Source organism: Poeciliopsis prolifica, unplaced genomic scaffold, assembly GCF_027474105.1.
Source record: "Poeciliopsis prolifica strain line A6 unplaced genomic scaffold, Auburn_PproV2 SCAFFOLD008, whole genome shotgun sequence".
NCBI lineage: Eukaryota > Metazoa > Chordata > Actinopteri > Cyprinodontiformes > Poeciliidae > Poeciliopsis > Poeciliopsis prolifica.
In genome coordinates, this window is record NW_026562383.1 from 2295839 (window position 1) to 2320463 (window position 24625).

Consider the following 24625-nt stretch of genomic DNA (forward strand, 5'->3'; position numbering starts at 1 on the left):
TCACTTCAAGTCAGATTTGCTTTAATCCCAGTTTCATTCCTCGTCCGGACTGTGGGATAGTCTCGCTGACTCATCAACTTTATGTGGCTGGATGTTGAGTAAGCAGTAGTTATAGTGCAGCAAGGAATTTATTGACCTTGTGGGTTACACGCGTTTACGATCACAGAGGGTGAATGCACATACAGTCATGTGCTACTGTGTGCCAGACAGGAGGGACTTCCTGTTTCTATTAAATGCCAATTCAAATCAATTAACTGGACGCTTCAGAGAAACGACTCAGCCATGTTATATTTACAAGGAAAAGGCTAAAACCAGCCTTTTTATGTTTAAATCATATCGAGGATACAATGGAGCATCAGCTAAGATAAAAAACACTGGAATCAAGAGAAAAAAGTCACAATATTATGATAATATTATAAAGTAGAAACATGTTGCGTCACAAGAGTGTTGCAAGTGATAATTGCACTAGAATATAATTAAAAAAGAAAACAACAATAAAAGTTAGAATATTGCCAGAATAAATTTCCAATATTAGGAGAATGAAGGTGTCACAAAAAATAATAATGAAAAAATTATAATGAAGAATGTTGAGCATCTTGTGAATTTGTCCTTTGGTATAATTTTGTGTTACCTTCACACAAAATAAAATACTTTATCTTTTAATCACATCGGTATCAAATTCTGTTTTAGTTGCTGGTCTTTCAAACAGTTTTACAAAGGCTGTGTCTATTTTGAAGACAGAACCTCACAAACCAACTCAGCAGGTCCTGTCAGATCCTGATAACCATTTTCATCACCATCAAGTTTTGTCTGTTAGAATTAGGATATTGTTTCAAAATGGCATGATGGTCCAACTTTTTTTTTCTTCTATTATACCAAGAATCCAAATCATCTTCCTCCATCTTCGTCATACTTCAACAAGCTTTAATGTTTTCCTCTGTTTACAATCTCCAATATATCCAAAAGCAGATCAGATCTCAAATCACAGGCGTTGTTGATATGACATTGCATTTCTAATCCTATTATGGCTGATGCCACATGGCGCTGGTGGAAAAACTCTTTATTTGTTGATGCATATTTTTCTATTTTATTTTTTACTTTGCTCGTTTATTTCATATTATTAATTTTTTATTTGTTGAAGAGAGTTATTTTAAAATAACTCATTTGTTTATCAATGCATTTCTTTTGTGTCTCAAGACCCGAAAAACCAATGAAACGGTGACATTTTCTCTAAAGTCACGGTAAATAAGTGGTCACATGGCTGAATGCCGCTTCAGTCTGACACCTTTGAGGAAAACCCCGATTGAGGGAAATTCCCGCACATCTGAAACCCCCCCGACAATCAGCTTGTGCAAATGGTCGAATATCTTACTTCAAGTGAAATCGGAACAATAAGATGAACTGAGTGACTTTCACGAATATCGTCTTTATTAAAACAACGTCTTTAAAAAAACACGTTCTGTTAGAAATGACGGGCTCACGTATACTTATAGCGTTTACTTCCATCGATAACATGAACTACGTGTCCACATGTTTTATTGTAACTGTGGAAATGTCGTTAATCCTACAGACATGAACGTACCACACAGACCCGGAAATGAGTCGTCATTGACAGCGCAGAAAGTGTCTCTCTTAAATATTCGCGCAGCTCCCGCAGCGGCGTCATTCCTGCCGTCCTGCAATAACTCTCCCTCCGCTGAGTGGTCAGCGCGGCTCTACATCACTGAACCGAGAATTGAACGCTTACGTGCTCAGTTATGATGTTCTCTTAATCGGTAAAAAAAAAAAAAAATCGCTGAACGGCGTGGCTGGCTGCTCTCTTTCAGCCTGTAGTTAGCTTAGCTCACTAACATTCGCGACGTTTCGGTAGGCGAGTAAATGGGATAGCTGTTCCTCGTTGCGTTTTACCGCAAGAGGCAGTTCTGCTGTCCGTCCGAGGCTGAGCCTGTGCAGTCCGCACACACCTCCCTATTAGAGAGCGTCATGGAGCCGCACGGGGCCGCGGGCTGCGTCAACATCGGGACCTTGACGAGCACCCTGCCGGTGATCCCCTACCAGAAGCTGACCGACTTGTACTACCTGAGCAGAGGAGGCTTCGGCACCGTCTTCAAGGCGCAGCACTCCGACTGGAGAACCACGGTGGCCATCAAGTGCCTGAAGCTCGACTCGGTCGGAGAAAGGTACCCGGGTCAATGTTGCTTTCAGTGTCAGTGTTGTTGTCAGTGTCAATGTTGTTGTCAGTGTCAGTGTTGTTGTCAGTGTCAGTGTTGTTGTCAGTGTCAGTGTTGTTGTCAGTGTCAATGTTGTTGTCAGTGTCAGTGTTGTTGTCAGTGTCAATGTTGTTGTCAGTGTCAGTGTTGTTGTCAGTGTCAGTGTTGTTGTCAGTGTCAGTGTTGTTGTCAGTGTCAGTGTTGTTGTCAGTGTCAATGTTGTTGTCAGTGTCAGTGTTGTTGTCAGTGTCAATGTTGTTGTCAGTGTCAGTGTTGTTGTCAGTGTCAGTGTTGTTGTCAGTGTCAATGTTGTTGTCAGTGTCAGTGTTGTTGTCAGTGTCAATGTTGTTGTCAGTGTCAGTGTTGTTGTCAGTGTCAATGTTGTTGTCAGTGTCAATGTTGTTGTCAGTGTTGCTTTCAAAGTTCTTAGAGAGCTGTAAGTTACATCAGAACTCATTCAGGTGATGGACAAAATAACCAACAACCAATCAAGTAAAGCGCTCCCACATCATGACCCTGTCACCACCATGCTTTGTGGTGTTTCTGTCAGGTTTGCATTGACCGGAATAAATGGAGAATTACAACATTATTGAGAATCAAAATTTCTTCCATATTTTCACTTTTATCAGACTACTAAAGAAAATATGGTGAAATTAGTGGTTGTTGCTTTCAGGGTTTTTCCACCAGACTGTGACTTTAAAGTTGGGCAAGCCAAAACATGCAGATGCCCACGCTGAGCTTTTAGGATCACATGGGCAAGTTTACTCATGTCAGCAAGGTGCCGATTAGACTCGTGCACATTGGAAACTTTTCTAGATAAGTTTCTATTTGACACAATCTGCCTTGATCAGCCACTTAAAGAACGGCTGCACAACAACCTGTGGTATGTGCTTCCTTTTCAGCGTCCCTATAGTCCTGACACATTCGGAGGAAACTGTCCCAAAATGCTTCATCATAGTGTTGATGATGGAGTGCTCATCATTTAAGCATTCTTTTAATTATTTATTATTATAATTGTTATGAATGCTCTAAGGTAAGGTAAAGAAATGCCTTTGCTTTAATAGAGGGTAAAGGTATTTACCCTGCAGACAGTCTACTTAGTAAAAAAAAAAAATGTCGATTGACTGCATACATTTCTTTATCTCATTGTTGGGAATGTGTGCCTAGCGTTTTGGCTGGAGGGGCAGAGGTCACCCGAGTCTTTGGCTGTGTTTCAGAGAGAGGAAGTGCTTGCTGAAGGAGGCCGAGGTGCTCCACAAAGCCAGGTTCAACCACATCATCCAGATTTTTGGCATCTGCAACGAGCCCGAGTTCTTCTGCATAGTGACAGAGTTCATGAGCAACGGCTCTCTGGACCAGCTGCTGCACGAGGTAACCGCACGGCCTCCCGGTGAGCTCTGACTGGTGAAGGAGTGATTCGTTAGCAGAACTCGGAGGGTCAGAATCGGCTGCGTTGGAGCAGCGATGCGTTTAAGCTGCGCATTAGCTCTGTTCTTTAGTGAACATGGCACCAGAACAGTTTCCAGCCGTGACTGTTCTCATTTCTGAACTGTTGTGCATCTCCTATCACTATGGCAACGTGCCACATGAAAGTCCCTCCCTGCAGAAGTTCAGCTTATCTAGTGAGCTGAACAGTTCCTGTTTTTTGTAACTCTGTTGGTCGTACTCTTTGTTCTCCTGCTCCAACTGTGACCTCTGTATCGATCAACTCGATACAGTTAGCCTTGTCTTTCTTCTTTTTCTTTTTCTTTTTTTTTTTTGCCTTGGCTTGCCAGTGAGTGAAACTGAAAATAAAAGTGAAACACTGAAACCTCCAGTCTTTGGTGAAACTCTGAAACAGTCCAGAGATCAGGAGTTCAACTGATTCTTGGGAAATTCCCACATGAGCTAATCCATATTGGCTTCTCTCACACTTTGTGTTTGGGCTCTTGCATCACATTTCATCAGCTGAAGTGAATCTTTTCCATCCACAGAAGGAGCTGTACCCGGTCCTCGCCTGGACTCTGCGCCTGAGGACTCTGTACGAGATCGCCTTGGGGGTCAACTTCCTCCACAACATGACCCCGCCTCTGTTACATCACGACCTGAAGACACAGAACATTTTGCTGGACGGAGAATTTCACGTGAAGGTTTGCTGCCGAGACGTGACGCGGCTGGCAGAAGAGTTGTGCAGCGGGTCAGCTCTGAGACTCTCGCCGCTCTTTGCTCTTCCTCTCTCCAGATCGCAGACTTTGGTCTGTCCAAGTGGCGGCAGCTGTCTGTGAGTAAAGGCTCCGGGTCCAAGCCCACCGAGATGGAGGGCACCGTGATCTACATGCCCCCTGAGGAGTACGACCCATCCAAGACCCGGCGGGCCGACGTGAAGCATGACATGTACAGGTGAGGCTTCAGAGCTGGAGCTACGGTCGCCTCAGTGGGGTTGATGATTCTTTCTTAGCCTGGTTAGGAATTTATAGTGTTATGGAAAGTTACTCACACATTTTGACCTGTGCATTCCGTCACATTACTGCAACTTCTGACTTATGTGTAGTTTATGCAGACATGTTGTTGTTTACATCCAGTAATTTTGCTGGAGGGCAAAAAGATGATTCTTGTCCTGGGCAGCCGTAGCTGCACTGCTGCAGGAGAGCAACATGAAACCTGGAGATGTAGCTGCTGTTAATGTAGTGCAGAGCGTCAAATCAAAGGGAAAAATAATGCAGAAAACTGTTGAAGAACAACTAAAACACACTCAGTCTTCTTTTTTCTTGCTCTTCTCAATAAGGTCAGGTTTTTATACTAATCTGATTTAGAGAAGTCTGATCTTTTGACTAAATTGATGATATTTTTGTGACATTATCAGATCATTTCCTTCGGGAAAAAAGGTTTTAGGAGAAAAAAAAGTTTTCTAACCGGGTGTTAATGAATTAAATGTTACAAACTTGGATTTCTGTAAATTGAATAATAAACACTGATGAAGGTAAGTACATGAGAATCTCTTTTCTGTCCTGATGGAATCTCTCCTCCTGCTCATCACTCACTGATCAGATTCTCAGGAAACCAATCCTCCACAGTTCAGAAAGTTGACCTGATTGATCAAAACCAATTCAACTCATAAAAATGATCCTAAAACATTGAAAAAGCCCAGGCAATATTTTTGACTCTTGACCCGTGTAATAATCTAATACTGATCCGACACACAAGAACAACTTACAATACAAGGTGATTGTGACTCAAACAGAAACAGATAAAGAACTACGAACTCCTGCAGGGCGCGGTAGATATCAGAACGACAGGCGTCGTCTGCTGCTCAGATTTTTGCCGTAGCTATGGAAGGTTGATCCGCTGCCTGTCAGAGTGAAACGCCGAGCCGAGCCATCATGTGAGGTCAAGAACAAAGAAGTGACGAGGGAGGATTTGGTAACGCTATCAGCCACAGAGTTTATGAGGGAGGAAATTATTGCTGTGAAAACTAACAAAGTTCACTTTCCTCTGTGGGGGGTTTCCCTGCTGCTTTTGAGCAAGAGAATTCGATTGCTGCAACAAAGCGGGCCAGTGAGTTGTCACGCTTCCCTAAACCTGCTCCAGAGTGGAGAACAGAAAACCGCCGAGAGCAGAGATATGACTCCCAGTTTCCCTAACCGGTTTCTCTCTGTGACTCCCTCCCCCCATCACCCGCAGCTACGCCATCATCATGTGGGAGGTCCTGTCCAGGCAGATTCCATACGAAGGTAAGTCGTCATGGCAACCATATGTGTGACCCCCTGGCAGTGAGCTGAACGTGTGTCTGCGTCTTTGTGCGCCCAGAGGTGACCAACCCCATGCAGATCATGTTCGGCGTGCTGCGCGGGAAGCGACCCGACACCAGCCAGGACAGCCTGGCCGCCGACATCCCCGGCAGAGACACGCTCATCAGCCTGATGACCAGCGGCTGGACCTCCAACCCCGACGAACGGCCCTCCTTCCTCAGTAAGACGGCGCAAAACGAATCACATGTTCCACATGTTCTCCAATAGTATCTCACATGCAGTCTGATCTGATAAGTGTGGCAGTCGTCACATTTTTGCGGACAGAAAAGTAGCTGTAAAAATCGCAATTTTTCTTTTTTTTCTTTTTTTGACATGCGACTCTGCGTCTCGATGAGTCGCAGGAGTCATGTGAAAGTTTGTCATGACTAAGCATAAATGAAGTGCTAGCTTCCTATTACACGCTGTCACATGTATGAATAAGAATTTATGGTGACACTTTATTGGACAGGGTGTGTATAAGACTGACATGACACTGTCATAGCACCTGTCATGAACATGAAGGAGTCTTTAGGAACATCTATGACTGATGTCATGAAGTGTCATTCCCTGCATGACATCCTTCAGTCAGAGTGTGGCGGGTCAATCAGGAAGTGAAGGCAATGACATCTGATCAAGGTTTATAGTGGGAAATATTGCTGGATGATTAATTGTCCCAAAAGTTATTGCGATAAGCGATAATATTGTTTTGAGAGCATTTAATATAATGCTAACAGAATAATTCTGCAAGTACGTCCTCTCAAAAACCTTCATTTCTAACAAACGTTAACACAGACATTTCAAAATATCTGAACTAAATAAAGGAAAACAGTCTCCACGGCGCCGACTGATGCGTCCGTTTCATTTTCAGCGTGTTTGATCGAGCTGGAGCCGATGGTGAGACTGTACGACGAAATTGATTTCCTGGAAGCTGTGCTGCAGATCAAGAAGTCAAAGGTCAGTCTCTTCTTTTCATGGGTTTTTTTAAATGGCACAGGGACAGACCCGGTGGTTTGTATTGAGACCGCAGTGGAAGTTCATGTGATGCTTGTCATGTCACCAATGGCGGGTCTTTGTAATGTGTTCATGTCATCTCTTCATATGCAGCTACTGGAAAGAAGTGCAAATGCAAACATCACTTTCATTTTACATATGATGAAATTTGCAGGAATATAATTTAGCAGAAGAAAGACTTCTATATAATATTTTAAATAAAATGGGATGCTCAGAGAGTGGGTTTAATTATTCAACAAAATACTTCAAATCACAGACGGTTTCAGTCCATTTTTGCTTGATCAAGTTGAAACAAAAGTTTTAAAAAGAGACGGTTTCATTTGATAGTCTGAATACACCGGTTAGCCAATTAATCACTTCATCAGCTGACGGTTGTTTCAATAATAAGTTGATCACAGCTCAAGGTGTGACGAATAAACCTGCACTTTGTCCCAAATATGCACTTCCATTTCAGCAAAAACTCATAACAAGAACAACAGAAACATAAAGCAGACACATTGAGAAGCAAAGAATGACATCATGAATTCAGTCAGATATCTGAAACTGGAAAGGAAAGAAGAAGTAGAAACTTATTTCATTATTCCATCATTTAAGTTGTTGTGTCACATAAAATCCATATAAAATGTTATTTATTCATTTAGTTGTAATGTGATCAACTGTATAAAAGTTAAAGGGAACAAATACTTCAGACACTTTCGGTAATGAAAACTTCACGTAACGCTGTTCATAGTAAACGACACGCACATTATTAGCCATTATTAGCCATTATTAGCCATTATTAGCCATTATTAGCCATTATTAGCCATTTTTCCATTTGGGGAACTTCATCATCTCACCGCCTGATGCTGATTCCTGACCCAGGTGAACAGAGAGACGCTGAATGTTGCACACTGTGTAATCTGGGACAGTTTGAGCTGTAATGTGACGCCCAGCAGAGGCTGAGAAACAAAAAATCCCCCCTCAACACAACCTTCTCCTTTTCTAGTTTCTGTGTGTGTGAGAACACACCAGTGAGAGGCCCGGGTCCGGTCGGACAGCTGGAGGAAGCGGAAGTCGTCGCACCCTTAAACATAGATATGGGTCGATGTGCGGCGGTTTGAAACATGTTGATCTAAAACAAGGAGGAGCTGTGTTTAGGAAACTCGTCTGCTTTCTAATTTCGGTTTCCTCTTTTGTCTGCACGGTTCTTCCTTTACTCTGGTGGGTTCAGTGACTGACGTCTGCAGTGTGTCACGTCGCTGTGTGCTTCCTGTTCCCTCACAGCTGAATTGGAGTTCAGGCTGCTGCTCAGCTCAGCCGCCGGCCTGCAAGAAGAGCAACGAGGCCGGGTCTCTGAACGACCTGAAGGAGCCCGTCACCCCGTGGCCTTTGGTTAGTATCCATCCGTCCTCCACCCGCATGGAACACAGGAAACCTGAACAGGAACGATGCTAGATCTGATGGAGGATCCCAGACGTTATTGCGATAAACAATGATATTGTTGTTTTGAGACCATTTTCAAGTAATATAATGGTAATAGCTTAATAACAATGCAGGGACACGTTCTCAAAGATCAATAAACTTTAAATTCTAACAAGCATCAAACACTGGACCTGGAAAACATTTTCAATATCCAAAATAAACTAAACTAACGGGAACAACAAATAGCTTAAACTGTATAGTCTCTGTAAACAAAGTGAACTTTAAAAAAGGAGCTTCTTTAGACCAAAACACCAGACTGAAGACTTTCATCATCCAGGTTTTAGTAGGAAGGGAGGAATGAAAAATCATGCAAATGGAAATGATTGAGCTGGTTTTAATTTATGATGCAATTAGTTGATTTATGGTAAATTAAAACCCTTTTCTTTCTGCTGCTCTATCTGAACAGGGAGCCTCCCAGGCCTGCTGCTCTGGCTTATACTCCCCCCAGGAAGAAAACGTGTCTCTACCAGGTGCACTCATCAGCACCAGTCCCGCTTCCTCTAAACGTAACAATCACACGATAACAGAAAACTTTGGCTCTGGTCTGTATGTGATAGACCGGACACAACGTTATAATATTATGCCATTTCTGGTCAGGAGAGCATAAATTTCACCATCTGAAAATAATTAATGTATTATGAGGATGGCCCAGTCAAAGTCCAGACATAAGTCTGAACCTGCTCACATGTTCTCTCCGTGCAACATGACGGCAAAGACAGCAGTCTGAAATCTGACGCCCAGCAGAAATCTGGTAGAGACGCACCTGAATATAAACGCATGCCACACTTTTCAGATCTTTAGTTCTAAAAATGATAAACCAGGTATCATTTTCCGTCCGTTTTACAGTCCCCCACTTCTTTGTGTCAGTCTATCACATGAAGACGTTTTTGTCTGAGCTGAATGTGGACATGCGGGTCGGGTTCTAGGCGAGTTCTGACTCTCGTTCTGCTTTCGCCGACGCAGAGAGCCTTCCCTCCTCCTTCATCGCTCCGAACCTGGAGCATCCGCAGTCTCTGAAGGATCCCTGCGAGGTCAGCATTCCCAACGGCTTCCAGAGCGCCAAACCCATGAACGACTTGAACATTCCCGTCACGCCCGCCATGCCCACCACAGAGGCTGACGCAGCCATGCAGAACCTCAGCCTGAAAGGTATCAACAGTCAGTGTGTGCGTGTGTGTGGGGGTGATAAATTGTCCCTGAAGTTATCGCAATAAACGATAATATTGTCCTCATAATAATGCGAGAACACGTTCTCAAAGATCAATAAACTTTAAATTCTAATGAACATTTAACACTGGCGCTAGAAAACATTTTAAATATCTAAAATAAATAAACAAAACAAACAGAAATGACAAATAAAATGAATTATGAAGTCTTTTTTTGAAAATAATCAAAAAAAAGTTTAGCTGAGACCAAAGCGGCAGACTGAAGACTTTATCATTCAGTTGTTGGAAGAAAGAGAGAAACAAAAAATTATGCAAATGGAAATGATTGAGGTTGCTACAATTTATCATTCATCTCTTTAATCTTGCATATTCTGTGTATTTCTTATTCTTATTGCGAAATCGTTTGTCAGGCAAAACCTTGAGTAAAAATTTTATGACATAATCAATATTGTTCTCATAAAGCGATTAATCAAATTGATTCAGTTTATCAAAACCTTTGTTTTTGAAGATTGAATTTGAGACAGAACATACAATTCTCTTTTCCGTCGTCGTATAGGTCTAAAATTTTGTTCATAATTGTCTTAAAAAGTTTTAAATTAGAGTTGGTAACTCACCTGCTCAGGCGGTTGGATTTTCAGACCTTTGCAGACGTAGATGAGATTTGTTTCCCCTTGTAATTATCGGCCGAATCAAGTCCTGGCTGGTTTATCGGTGCAGCCCTAGTCTGATCAGCAACAGGGCAAAAATAAGTCAAATAACCATTTAGTTCACCTGATTTCACTAGAAAATCTGTTCCCCTTCCTCCTTCTGTGTGGCAGCTGAGTACTCTCCCCCCCAGCACCAGGCCCCTCCCTCCCGGGGCCCCGTCGCCGACTGGATCTCCACGCGGCGCGAGGACATCGTCCTCCAGATGACGGAGGCTTGTCTGAACCAGAGCCTGGACGCGCTGCTCGCCCGCTCCATGCTGATGCGCGAGGATTACGAACTGGTGGTCAACCAGCCCACGCGCACCGCTAAGGTCCGCCAGCTGCTCGACAACTGCCACAAGCACGACGAGGACTTCTGCCGGATCGTCGTGCGCAAGCTGGTGGAAAACAACCAGGGAGGGCTGAAGCCGTACCCACCTGAGTTCAGCTCGCCCGTCTCGGCCGCAGCGCCCGGTGTGCCGTCCTTCTCCACGTCCTACAGCAACTACAGAAACTTTTAACAGCAGCAGCAGCAGCAGGCGGGGGAAAGCAAACGGAAACTCTTCAGGTTGACGGCACGACACTACAGTTCACACTCCGTGGCTCTGCTCTCAACATATTGGCTCTGGTCTTCATGTGATAGACCCAACACAAGGTCGATATTATTCTGCCTTTTCTGATAAGGAAAAGGTCAGAAGAGCTTAGCAGGATCGGTTACCGGTACCAACCCAATATTTATGCTGATAATGAGATGTTTTTATGTAACCAAAAGGCTGTAAGACTGTATCAGTGAATTTATTCAAAATAGGTGTGATTGGAGAGGATTCAGGTAGATTTTAAGGTAGAGATGCACCGATCCACTTTTTTTCACTTCTGATACCGATACCAATATCTGAGGTTTAGTATTTGCCGATTTGATGCAGAAAAACAGCTGAATTGTCTTCAAACTGAAAAATTATACTGAATTACAACTTTATTCAATATGCAGAGTTAATTTGATAACTCTGCATCAGTACGGCTCACTTAAATACACAAACCGCTTCATAAGCTTTGGTCAAACATGTAAAAACAACTTTCATTTGTTCAGTCAGTTCAATTATGAGTAAAACAGTCAAAATAAAATAAATAGTAGAGAAACTGAAACTGATAAAAACAATAAGTTGACTGTCTTAGTCAAACAACAAATCTTTCTTCAAATGGTTCAGAAAGTGAAATCAGAAATTCTAAAAATAATGTAAAAAGAAAAAGCATGATGTCACTCAGAACACATCTCTTTATAGATCGGACATATTTTCACAAATACAAGATTTATCATTTTTTTCAATATCGGGACCATTATATTGGATCGGTGGACCTGTAATTACAGGGTTTAATTAACAGCAGTACCAAATGCAGTTTGGGTCTAACTGGTGTGTGTTCAGAGTGTGTACAGACCTCCTTGTTGGTTCTTATTTAATTGGATCGAAGTAGCAGTTGTATCTGAAGGAAGTATTTCTTTCTCTGGGTTGTTCGTTGACGCTTCAGTCCAGTTTGAATTAGTCCCTCAGTCTCTCTGTGTGGGTTCAGACTGCAATACAGAGGCTAAATATGTAGAGACGTTATCATAAGTTCAGATTCATCTTCAGTCATATTGATCTTGTATTATAAAATACAGAAGAAGAGATGTGTGTGTGTGTGTGTGTGTGTGTGTGATGGATGTTAAAAGTGGGCCAAGATGATCAGCCGTTACCACAGATCTATATTATTGGATTGGACTCTGCCTATTAGCCGCTGTAGCCAGAAGCTAAAGCTATTTTACAAAAATTGGTTTAATCAACTTTGGTGAAGTTTTAGTCAAAGTTGGTTGGGGTGCATGATAACAAAGATGCTGAAAAACAACTCAAAACTACTTGTATTCTGCTTTTCTCACACACACCTGTTGCCAAGGCCACCAGCCAAAAACATCTGACAGCACAGATTACTTTGAGGATTTGCACACCAAAAGAACGTGCAAACATTAAACCACCCCAAAAAAGCAGGACATTCAGTGAGTTAGAACTTTATGTTTTCAGGCTTTATGTTTAAGTGATTAGGAGAACTGGCTCATTTGAACTCCTGCTCTACTGATGGTCTGTCAGACATTGGCTGACAGATTGTCGCCTTATTTTGACGTTAACTGAACCGAAACACCGAATTCCTCATCACTTCTACATGTTAAGGTTTTCAAAGTCAAACTAGCAAGACTGACCTCCCTCCCACTTTCTCCAAAAAAACAAAAGAAAAAAGTTTTCAATTAAAACCTGTTACCGACCTCTTAACTAGATCTTCTTATCTATTTGCCATTGTTTTAACAATTAATAGCAAAACATTTGGCTCTTTTTCCGATTCTTTGATTGATTTAGTCTTTTTCCTGACTCGGTGCTCAGCAACGGCGTTTGTGTGTCGCACAATAGAGGCTTGACGTCCAGTCCAGTAATATGTATTATCAACGGTCTTTCTTTTTTCTGTTTTTTTGTTGTTGTTGTTTTTTCTGCCTCTCACTCAGTATTCCTATAATTATGTAGCTTTGCACCTTTCTGAACTCCTCCAGAATGAATTTCCTTCTAAAAACTCCCACATGAAGTATTCCAAAAGGCACGTGTGAAGAAAGTCCTCCTCACTCTCTAAGTAGCAACAGCAAACCAAACTCCACTGTACAAGAAGTCCCACTAATACTGAACGTTTCCTCTACTGTAGCAGGTCCAAACAGCAGCAACCTCTGTAAATACAACAGATTTCCCTCTATTGGGAAGTGATTAGTAGCGATCAGCAGAAATGTTCTGCAGGATCTACTTCTCATTTGCACGGAAAGCTGTGGTGCTTCCGCTAAAATATGGAATTCCTTTTCATAGACACTTTATTTTTATATCAGGGCTGGTGAAATATTTTCTTAGACAAATTTCCGAATATGAGTAAACCTTTGGTGCAGCAAAAAAAACTATCTTATTATAGTAGAAAAATCCAACCTTTAATTTGAGCACATGATGGGAAGCAAACACGACTTTGAAGGCACATGGATGAAGTTACAGCATTTAATTTCCCTTTGGGATAAACAATGTTTTTTTATTATTATTATTTGAATTCTATATTAAAAATAAAGTTGGATCGCAATCCAGAAGATCTTAGAGGCCTAAAAGAGATGCGTTGATTTGAAAGGGATTATTAGGGAAACCAATAAAGTAACTTTGTTGTAGATTATTTTCTTAAAGTTAAGAAATTAAAGGTTGGATTTTAAAAATAATCGGATTGAATTTATGCCATATAATTTATTTAAAAGTCTTTTCTTGACCAAACGTTCCTGCTGCTGCATCTTATTTTAAATGCATAAAGGGAGGAGCAAAACTGGATCATTTCCCATGATTTATTATGACGATGATGATGTCACCAAACCTTTTTTTTTTCTATTAATCTGTTGCTTGAAGTCTAGAACCATCACTGACCACTTCATCATCTCTTGCTCATCCATTAAACCATGAACAACATCCATCTGCTCTGTCATTGAAACAATTGAACGTGCAAAAGTAACAACAATCCCAATCATGCCATCAGGTTTCTATCAGTTTCTCATTATTATCATATAATAACTCATTCAGTCACACTGTGTGTGTCAGAGAGACAAATCGCTGTAAAACAAGACAACATTTAATGCTGATGATGTAAGAGTCTTCTATAGTCAGTGTGGTTAGTGTTTGCTGCTGTGTGCAGCAGTCTGTCTGTGCTCCCTGCAGAATTCGCTGTAATCTGTTCACTTCCTGTTTTATCCTGGTTTATCGGTAGCAAATAACACACAAGCTTCAAACGATGTTTCATTTTTAATCAGCTCACTGAAAGATATGAAAAGAAAAACTCGCTAAACTTCTCGTCTTCCTACAGCCTCCCTCCCCACTGAAGCGTTGTCGTCGCGGCGACCTGGAAGCGCTCATGTGCGGGACGTGATTGGTCGTTTCCATCTGTTTCTGCAGAGCTGAATTTGTTTTGACAAACCACCGTGACATCTAATTTTTCAGTCCATTATAAAAAAAAAAACTTAAAAAAAAAAAACAACTTTACAGCTTCGTGTTACAAAGTTAAACAACAATTTGCACTTTTCGGACATGATGTGATGTTTGGCCATTTTTTACTTTAATCACGGGCCTTACTGTCGTGACTGTGGCCTTCGTTTTCTCCAATAGGTGCTTAAATTCCAGTTACTGCTGGGAGAAGTTTCAACTTTCTTCCACACATGAAGTCATGACGGAATAAAAATCGTCTTGGTCACGTTTCTGGGAATAAATACACACAATGTTTCGATGCCAAGGTTTGATCACAATGCATAAAAAAAAAAGATTATAAGGTGGCCCGTTCTTAAAAAGCAATGTCACCCCCGAATCATTATTAAGGACCAGGAGACGTCCATATGCTTCCATACGGTGGGCATGTATTGCCTTGTCTTTGAAAACTGTGCCTCATGTTCTGCTTGTGGTCTCGACTCTAATAAAAGTGAACAACGTGGAAAAGCTCTTCCAGCACATATCAAGCAAAGTCGAGGAATAAAATGTGACAAATTTGATAACTTGTGTATGTTGTTCTATATTTTATACTGTATGTGATAACTGCATTATTGTAAGTGTTTGTGAAGTGTGTGTTTTTGTGAAAAGGGAGCAGGGTTGCCTGTTTTGTTGTTGTTTTTTTTTTCAAAACTGACCCAAACTGGTTCACATTTGTGGTCGACGGTCAGGAAATGTTTAGGTTGACGTGTGGCTGCAACCACAACTGAGACGTTGTTTTCCAAACGCGGTATCATTGACTTAATTCAAATAAATATTCTGTTTTTATCTCTGTCTGCTGGTTTGCTTCATTTGAATATTCTTTTCAAATTTTCTTCAACAACCAGATGTGGAAGAGGAAGACGGCAGGAAACGGTTGGAGGATGATGGTGTGGCATGTCTTAATGACTTGTTGTGTAGACAAACTTCATCGCACAATTTTAGTCGTGTTTCTTATTGAAGGAAACAGCAATTGCAAATTTTTTTGACATAAAAAAAAAACTGTTGACAAAAGTTTTGTGCGCCTTTGCAATGGAAACGCAGCTAAAATCAACAATGTCAAATCCTGCGCTGAGGTCCAACAGAACCAGCACCGCGGGTTTTCCTCAGTCTGCAGTTATAAGGATGTCACATTAAGAAATACTTTGAAAAGGGCAAATACAGTACAGAGGTGACCACCGAAAACCTGGACTGAAAGCAGCTGGTCGTTGTCAACTCTTCAAACTGTTTTTTCAATCATTTTGCTGATGAATGGAAAGTTGGAGGTCGGACTTATCAAGAATATAAAGACCTTTATAATTCTCTTCACGTTATACTAACTTGGCCTGAAGCATGTTACCTTTGTGTTCAGGTCTGTGTCCTTGATCATCCTTTTACCAACAAGTTTGCCAACCCTTGAACCCGGTCTGGTCATTGTCTGGGCTGTATTTGGGCTCAGAGGCGGCTCGGTTCGCCCTGAAAGGCTCCCTGAAGGCAGGAGCTGCTTGTCTCTGAAAATAGCACACTGGAGGCATGGGGGGTGAAGGGTGAACATGTGCTTCAGCCAGTGCTTGTAAAACACAGATTGTGTTTGTGTAGGCTTGCAGACATTGCAACATCGTCCGACCGTCGCTGCCTCTCAGTTCTGATCTGACCTGTGTCCAACCGGAGACTTGGAGAGGTCGCGCTGACCCAGGACAAGAAAACACTCATATCTCATAAACAAGGTGAGCGAGTCGACATGTTTGTAGTTGTTGCGTGTGTTCTCTATTTCTTTATACGTGCTTTATGACTCGTCCGTAAGTTGCTGGCGTTGGCCTCACCTTGTTATTCTGCAGTTTTGTTGTTTGGGACTGTGACGCTTCCACCAGTACATTGGGTTCTGATTGTTACTCATTTACCTCAACATCAGGACTGAAGCACAGATGGGGGATTTAAGGCAGACCATCGGGGTCATGTCACAGACCATATGCCCGAGTTCTGCAGCTGCGTCCGAGGAAGACCTGAAGACTCCAGATGGAGGGCAGCGAGAGAAGATGCAGATGAAGAGGGAGATTTCCCTCCTCAACGGGATCTGCCTCATAGTGGGCAACATGATAGGCTCCGGGATCTTTGTCTCGCCCAAGGGGGTTCTGATGTACAGCGGCTCCTTTGGATTGTCTCTGGTGATCTGGGCCCTCGGCGGCTTTTTCTCGGTGTTTGGAGCCCTTTGCTACGGCGAGCTCGGCACCACCATCCCCAAATCCGGAGCCAGCTACGCCTATATCCTGGAGTCGTTCGGCGGCTTCCTGGCTTTCATTCGTCTGTGGACGTCCATCCTGCTGATCGAGCCGGCCAGCCAGGCCGTGATATCGCTCACATTCGCTTTCTACCTGGTGGAGGCTCTCTACCCAACCTGCCAGCCGCCGTACGACGCGGTGCGACTCCTCGCTGCAGCCTGCCTCTGTAAGGATGTGTGTGTGTGTGTGACTTTGAAAATGCCGCTCATCTGTCAGCTGCTCCCTGAGCCAATTCTTTCATTGCTCTTCTGCATGAGATGATGGTGTGACTTGAGTAGATGCACAAAGCTTTGGGATGCTCATAAACATCACAAAGTTGAAGTTTTTGTTTTCATTTCCATGAATTTGATTTATTGTGTAATATTTGGGAGGGCAGGGGCCAAGTGGGGATTGGGTTTGGAGCAGAAGGAGGGATTTGCCCAGTACGCCGTTCATGCAAGGACCAAAGATAAAATTACAATGTATAAAGGGATAAAAAAAAAAACATAAATATACACATTTTATCAAAGAAAAATTAACCATACTATACTTAAAATTTTATAGAAAAGTCTCTATTGTCATCACAGCATTTAAAACTAACTTTTTTCATGTTTCCACTGGTGGTTATGACACTTATTCTGTCATGAGAGGTTCAACTCAGCCAGGATGGAAGCAGTGTTGTAACATTTTTGGCTTTTCTATTACAGTTGAGTTTTATTTTGCTGTGACTTTTTGTTTGTCTAATTCTGTTAGATTTAATAAGTTTTTAGAGAGTGTGTGCTAGTTTTTCTTAAGTCATTATTTATGAAATATTTCATTTCAGTTGACCTTTCATTAGTCATGGTGGCAGACTTAGTTTTTTTCATACTCTGGGTAATTTTTAGGTGTAGAATTCAAAAAGGTCAAAGTATTAAATTGTGCTCATGTATACATTTACTGGCAGAACAAACTTTTAAGAGTGTCATAAAACACAATGTGGAGTCATACAGAGATGAGACGTAAAGCAATTACACCTGCAGTGAGGAAGAACTTTATGCTCACAAACAATAGCTGTTGCATGAATTCTGTGGATTGTTCCTCAGCTTAAATATGAGATTCCTGTTGCTTCATAATCCTGGGTCAAAGGAGTTGAGCTTCTTTCCAGTAATCGTTGCGCTGGTTTCAATTTGCTCAACATAAAACGATACAGGCGGGTTTTCGGTCACAGTTGCGGCTTCATTAAGCAGACTCACACTCTGCCCTGCAGAATGCCACAGTGTGTTTAACAGCTTTGGAGACCCCAGGAATCAGAAGCTCTATTTAGGCCACAGGGCTGCAGCGTCATGAGCCGCTGTACCAGGAAAAAGGTTTCTGTTTCCGTAACCGCACACTCGCTGCGACTCGCTGCAGACTCACATTCTCAGGCTTCTGACAGCCGGGCCCCGAGTCGGGACACCACCACCTTAGATGGGCCCCCACCAAATGTTACTCAGTAACTACTGGAGGATTTGCTTTATGTTACTCTCCTCTTCAGTTCTGTTCTTCTCATTTTTTATATATTTTTTGCTTTCCTGCTTGCATCAGGTTCTAGATAATGTTGCGATGGAGATAACAGTGACACACAAATCCACAGTTAATGTTTGGCTCTGGGAAAAAAATAAACCTCACCGAAAACCTCTTGGTTTTTCCATCAAGTATTGACCTCTGAACTCTTCCTGAGATAAAAGTTTGTGTCACTGCAGCGCATCTCATCACTGTCCTGAACATGCAGACTGTAACCTCTGCTTCACTGCAGAGGTTACAGTCAATGCTCCCAAAATTAGATGTGCTTCATTAGTAGTAGCTCCCTTCATGTTGCTATGATCTTGTGACTATACTGTCAGCTCCCATTGCTGAATAAAGTTTAAAATCATCTTCTGTTACCTCCAGTAGCAGTGCGTCGCTGTGTGGCGTCAATGTTCTTCTTCTTCTTCTTCATGCGGGTCGCTTCAGGGTCCTGAACCGTTCACACGTAGATCTAGAGGTGGTTGCTTTTATTTAGTGGCATGAACAAGCACACAAAAGAAAAAGCAGAGAAAGACCTACGGCTGGTTGCAGAACAGTTGATTTTCATCCCCTCATTATTTAGTACGGAAACCAAAATGACGTAAGTTTAACATCTTGGCTATGAGGGCGACTTATTGTGTTCTTTTGCTGCTCCAGGTATATTGATCTTCATAAACTGTGCTTATGTGAAGTGGGGGACTCTGGTGCAGGACATCTTCACATATGCAAAGCTCATGGCCCTGTTCCTCATAATCATCGTTGGACTCCTGAAAATAGTGGCAGGTAAGTAAAAAGCAGGAAAGGAAACAAAAAATAAAAAAAATCACCTGCTTTAATCTTTGGGGGTTTTTTTCTGTAGGAGACATAAATAGTTTTGAGAATCCGTTTGAGGGGTCCTCAACCGATTCTGGAGCCATAGCTTTGGCTCTCTACTCAGCGCTGTTCTCCTACTCAGGCTGGGACACACTCAACTTCGTCACAGAGGAAATTAAGAATCCTGAGAGGTAAACTGAGCATGCCCAGGATCAGTCATGTTTGCCATCATTTTGCTTCAACTCAGACTGAAATCCCTGGGAGACAGTGCTGCATAAGGAAACTGTGACTTTTTACACTTTTACAAGAAATAGTTGCTAAGTCAGTTGGGCTTGTTCAGTACATCAGCATCAATGTGATACAAAGTCACACTCATAAAGGCCGTTGCCTGCATCAATATGCCGGATCATCAGCAATTCCCTTCTAAATTCAGAGGGATTGGTAGCAATCCCTTTGACTCAGCAAGAGATATTTACAGAATACAATAGCAGCAACGCCGCAACTCTACAGTGGTCGTGTTGTTCAGTGCTAATAATAGTCATCTTGCAACCTGAGGCCCCGTTTACAAGGAGCTGGTTTTCAAAGAAACCATAACAGTTGCACGTCTGCAGTGATTGGAGTCTCTCACGTACACCGGGACTTTCTGGATCCGAGTCTCAGAGTCTCACCAACACCCAGAGGTGTGAAAGCGTACACATGCAAAACGCATGGATGCAGGGTTTGTTTTACGCATGACGAAAAGCGTTGTGCTGTGTGTGCTACTTGCCCTGTACAGTTTAGCACAATGCTACATGAACATTGGAGATATGTTACTGTTTTCTAAATGAGGTGGAAGATAATAGTCAGAAGCACAAAAGACTTTCGACGACGTAGTAAAATCACACCGCCATCGAGTGCCCTGGCATGACAACTGGTGCAGATTAAAGGTGTTTTGGAGGTTTTGCCTAATTATGGAACTTTTCTCCTATCAATCAATATCAATACATCACTATTAAACATAAATATATAGCTCAGGAGATGCTGAGACCTGGAAAGCTGCAACTAAGTCCAAGTTGTGTCATGTGTTACAGTACTTTTCTGTACATCAGTTCCTGTGGCTCTGTTGCAGGAATCTTCCCCTGGCCATCGCCATCTCCATGCCCATCGTGACCATCATCTATCTGTTGACCAACGCCGCATACTATGTAGTTCTAGACATGCCGTCCCTGCTGGCCAGCGACGCTGTTGCTGTGGTAAGAAGCAAACAGTCACCCGAGAGAGATAAGTCCCACAGATGCTAAAAATAAAGCTGCTCTAGTTGGGGATGAATGCGGTGGGGCAACCAGGACATTTTTGTAGAGGTGCCCAGGCTGTGAGTCTTACTGACATTTTGGCTGGATGGTTCAGGTTTCATTGTTGTTTTTCTGCACGTCTCATGCTTTAGGGTTTACGCCAGAGTTCCAGGATCCTGGTAATCACAGAGGGTGAATAAGATTTGCTCCTGTTAAGGTTGTGAACATTAACAAAGGCATAAAGAAAACGGATCTTGAAAGCTACCCTAAACTTTAATGATCAGCTCAGCCCTATTTTTCTGTGGAATATGATCCCAAATTGTTCTAGGAAAATGTCAGCAAGGAAGAAGGCTACCTAAGTTTTTTTTGTTGTTGTTTTTACTGAAGTTAGTTCAGCTAATAGGTAGTAGGGAGTAGAGTGTTCTGTATTCTTAATTGAAAAACACTAAATGGTATATTTGTTATTTAATTAGTAAAGTAGGATCCTTTTTGAAAGAACTGAAAAATTCTTGGCTTGTCCTGCTGTGAAAAATGGTACAATGTGTATTATTGGAGTATCAGTTTTCCATCCTTCATTGCCCCCCGCAGACGTTTGGAAACGCCGTGCTCGGTCCGTTCCACTGGATCATCCCGATATCGGTGGCCATGTCCTGCTACGGAGGACTCAACGCTTCCGTCATTGCTGCTTCACGGTACTCAGAAAGCATGGAGAAGGTGCTGACATCGAGTTCATGCGGTCAAAGGAACCAGTAGTATGCTCTGCTAATCTTTCCGTTTGCGGATCGCAGGCTGTTCTTTGTCGGGGCTAGAGAGGGCCACCTCCCCGACAGCCTGAGCCTGATCCACATGAACCGCTACACACCCATACCGGCGCTGCTGTTCAATGTGAGGAGCACACCGCCATGTCGCATCCAAACAAATGAACACCTGATCAAAATGCTGAAAAGAGAAAAAAAATAAGACATCTGAATGTTTTTTTAACTGTGGCTTTCAGGGGATCATGGGTCTGATCTTCCTGTGTGTGGAGGATGTGTTCCTGCTCATCAACTACTTCAGCTTCAGTTACTGGCTTTATGTCGGTCTGTCTGTGGCCGGCCTCATCTACCTGCGCATCAAACAGCCAGACAGACACAGACCAGTCAAGGTACGCCATGCTAGATTGCATCTTAATGATCTTACTTACTTATGAAGTATATGTTCCTTAATCTTCTTACATTGCTGCAAATCCTAATAGTTGGCAATCGATCCAATTGATGGCTGCAATCCATAGTTGTCTTCTGTTCTCAACAAAAGGTTTATGATAAAATTAATCATAAATTAATCATGTTTGTACAGCCGACACAAACATTTATTGATTATACACTGAAACCAAATAAGATATATTTGATTTCTGTCTGTTTTTTAACAAGTGAGACAGGAGTTTACGCACACATAGGTCGTTTTGGCATCCGTCATGTCAGAGTGGCCGCTTTCCTTAAGAGTGTGTCGTCACATACCCTTGTATGCACTACAAGTCAGTACTAACAGACGAGACGTGAGGCTATTTGATGCAAGACCAAAATTGTACTATCAACATTATTTTTGATCATTGATCAAATACAGCTTCAGATATTCGACAGGATGAAAGAGAAGTTGCAGTTTTTCGGTCAATGTACAAAGAATCAGAAATCCTCCACAGTGATGTGAGAGATTGACAAAGTTCTACAAGAAACAAATACTGGGAAGGTGTTGCAGGAGTGATTCTATGAGCTGTTGTTTAGTTCTTCTGTGTTCCTGTCTCTGCAGCTCAGCTTGTTCTTCCCCATCGTTTACTGCATGTGCAGCCTGTTCCTGGTCATCGTCCCTCTGTATGGAGACACCATCAATTCTCTCATAGGGATCGGCATTGCTCTGTCAGGTGTGCCCGTTTACTATGTCACCATTTACCTGCCTGAGGAGAGGAAGCCCCGATTCATACGCAAACTCAACAGTAAGCTTTATGTTTCCATTTGCATGTAAGCCTAGCAATATAAACAGTAAGGATGTTTGTGTTTTCCTGAATATTTCTTTGTTTCTCAATGTTTTTTGATTGGTGGTTTGAAGACACAAGTCAACATAGTGGCAATTTTCTCATTAAACAAACAATGAGCTCTGCAGCGTGCAGAAAGAGCTGGTCCACCAGCTGGGTCACCAGCTGGGTCACCAGCTGGGTCATCATCTGGGTCAACATCTGGGTCAACTCTGTGGGACGGCAACCAGTGTTTGTTACAAGACAGTTGATAGGGTTGTGTTTAACAGTTTGGCATCAACTGTTTGTCCAAGTTAGCCTGGCCAATACATTTCTATGCACCTCCACTCAATTTTCTGACATTTGTTTCATTTCTACAGTAGAATTTCAGCCTAGCCAATAAGCAAACAGAAGAAAGAGTCGTGAAGGTTGACAGCGAGTTTCTGCACGATTTTTTTGAATTGTAGTTTGCCTGTGATTATGATTTGACAAAGGCAGCGTCGTGAGCGAAGCCATTCGGTCCATGTTGGCCACACTTCCAAAAGCCGTGCAATTAAAGGGGAATGTTTAAGACATTTTATTGCTGTCAAAGATGTAGGTCAGCTCGGGACTTCTCTCTTCGCAGTGGGTTGTTGTTGTTTACAGCTCACGCAACTTGCAGTAATCTTCATAGCAGTATACGCTTTACTGCCAAACGTTAGTGATTGGGTAAAATTGGATCTTGTCGTTTCAAACAGAGTCAGGCCCAGAGTCGCTCCTCAGTGGCCGAGAGCCCAGACCCTCTGGACGAATCAAAGTGTAGAACAAGGATCTGGTTTTTACCAATAGTGTGTTTATTCACATCAAGCACTGCTGCAATGAAGAAATAACACACACAAACAGACTGCACTGTTGTTGTTTTTTTACTGACAGAGAAATTACATTTTTTGACAGTTTGCATATTTGTTACACATTTGCCACACTCAGATTTCTCATGTCGTACATGTTTCTGACATTTCCCTCTCTTTCTGTGTCTCTCTCCAAGCCCTTATCACCAAATACACACAGGTGTTGCTCTACTGCTGCCTGACTGAGTTCGACACTGCAACAGAAACGCCGGAAGGCGGCAAATCACAGTGAGATGCGCGCGGACCACTCCATTCATCCGGCTGCTTCCTGGGCCCTGTGTGGACAGCGTGTCGGTGTTTGTGGGAATTACTTCTCGTCAGGCCTGCATTTACAAAAAAGAAAAAAAAAGGCCTAAAACCTTAAAAGACTCACTGAGAAGGAGCGACTTCCAACGCGATGATTTATTTTCTTTTTCAACTTTTGTATGTTCTGAGAATATCTTCTGTGAGGATCACATGGAAACATTGTAATACATAAATGTGTAGCTGAAGCACACGTTGTTGACACGCTGCGTACAGAAAGGCACAGAATTCAGTCATCTGTCTGGCAGGAACACATCAGATCGTTTCATCTTCAGGCACAATTTTACGTCCTATTTTAAAAGAATCGTTATTATTAATCAAAAGCAGCTCTAAACAGATGGGATTTTAGCTTTCTAGAAGTTTATTCCAGATATATGGAGCACAGAAGCTGAATGCTGCTTCTCTGTGTTTGGAGATGCTGAGCAGAACCAGGAGACCTGATTGGTCCAGAAAGGTTGGTCCAACAACAACCACACAGTAACAGCATCATTAGATGAATGCTGAGCTAATTAATAATTTAATAACCCGCTAAAGAATGATGAAGTGTCTGTGTGCCTGTTTTTAGTGAGTTCTGTGTCAAAAGGATCACTGGAAGGTTTTTGGTTTTCACTAGGACTCTAAATATGGAGCACAAGAAAACAAAACAATGTCAACAGGCTAAATAAAGAACTAAAAAGAACTCTTCAGAAAATAATACAAAATTAAATCACGTTATACGTTTAATTTGAGTCGTTATTATATACATTGCCATATTTTAGTCAGATCTCCGTCCAGCAGGGGGCGCTGGCTGAGCTGGGAAAACCCGGTCAATCAAACGCAGTGAAATCATTGCGTGTTGTGCGTGTTGTGCGTGTTGTGCAGCAGTGACCACAGCTCTAATTCATAGATTCCACATGTGTTTAAGATATGAGGAACAGGACGAAGTGAAGAGCCTCTCCAGCTCGATATGTTTCTATTTTCAGTTGCCGAGTTTCTTCCAAAACAACAGTGTGTGACTTTAGCTGTATGCTACCTCCAAATAAAAACAAATAACTGCAACATTGTGTCATTAAAAGGAAGAAGCATTTTCTATTTTCAGACGGATGTATTTTGTCTTGAATTTGGTTTCTTTGTTAGTCAGACGACATTTAGAATATTGTTGCACAGACACACACACTGTGAGCGCCTGACTGGCTCATTGTGTGATGCACTGTGTACTGACGGTCAAAATGGCAGAAAAAAGAATCAAAAGAAACACTTTTTTTTTAAATCTCTTAATT

At 42.2% G+C, this 24625-nt stretch overlaps 2 protein-coding genes across 2 annotated transcripts; both read left to right on the forward strand.

Moving 5' to 3' along the window:
- The first annotated feature begins 1597 nt into the window (after positions 1-1597).
- LOC129361810 (receptor-interacting serine/threonine-protein kinase 2-like) lies at positions 1598-15133 on the forward strand. Its single transcript, XM_055032930.1, has 11 exons — positions 1598-2180; positions 3428-3581; positions 4184-4339; positions 4432-4589; positions 5871-5920; positions 5997-6158; positions 6846-6931; positions 8252-8359; positions 8856-8955; positions 9413-9598; positions 10434-15133. The coding sequence occupies exons 1-11, from the start codon at positions 1984-1986 to the stop codon at positions 10820-10822; spliced, it is 1746 nt and encodes a 581-aa protein (XP_054888905.1). The 5' UTR covers positions 1598-1983; the 3' UTR covers positions 10823-15133.
- A 737-nt stretch (positions 15134-15870) lies between these two features.
- Positions 15871-24443, forward strand: LOC129361811 (Y+L amino acid transporter 2). Its single transcript, XM_055032931.1, has 10 exons — positions 15871-16050; positions 16236-16768; positions 18763-18888; positions 18965-19109; positions 20027-20150; positions 20778-20881; positions 20978-21074; positions 21184-21333; positions 21975-22158; positions 23201-24443. Exons 2-10 carry the CDS (start codon positions 16249-16251, stop codon positions 23293-23295), a joined length of 1545 nt encoding a protein of 514 aa, XP_054888906.1. The 5' UTR covers positions 15871-16050; positions 16236-16248; the 3' UTR covers positions 23296-24443.
- The last annotated feature ends 182 nt before the right edge of the window (positions 24444-24625 follow it).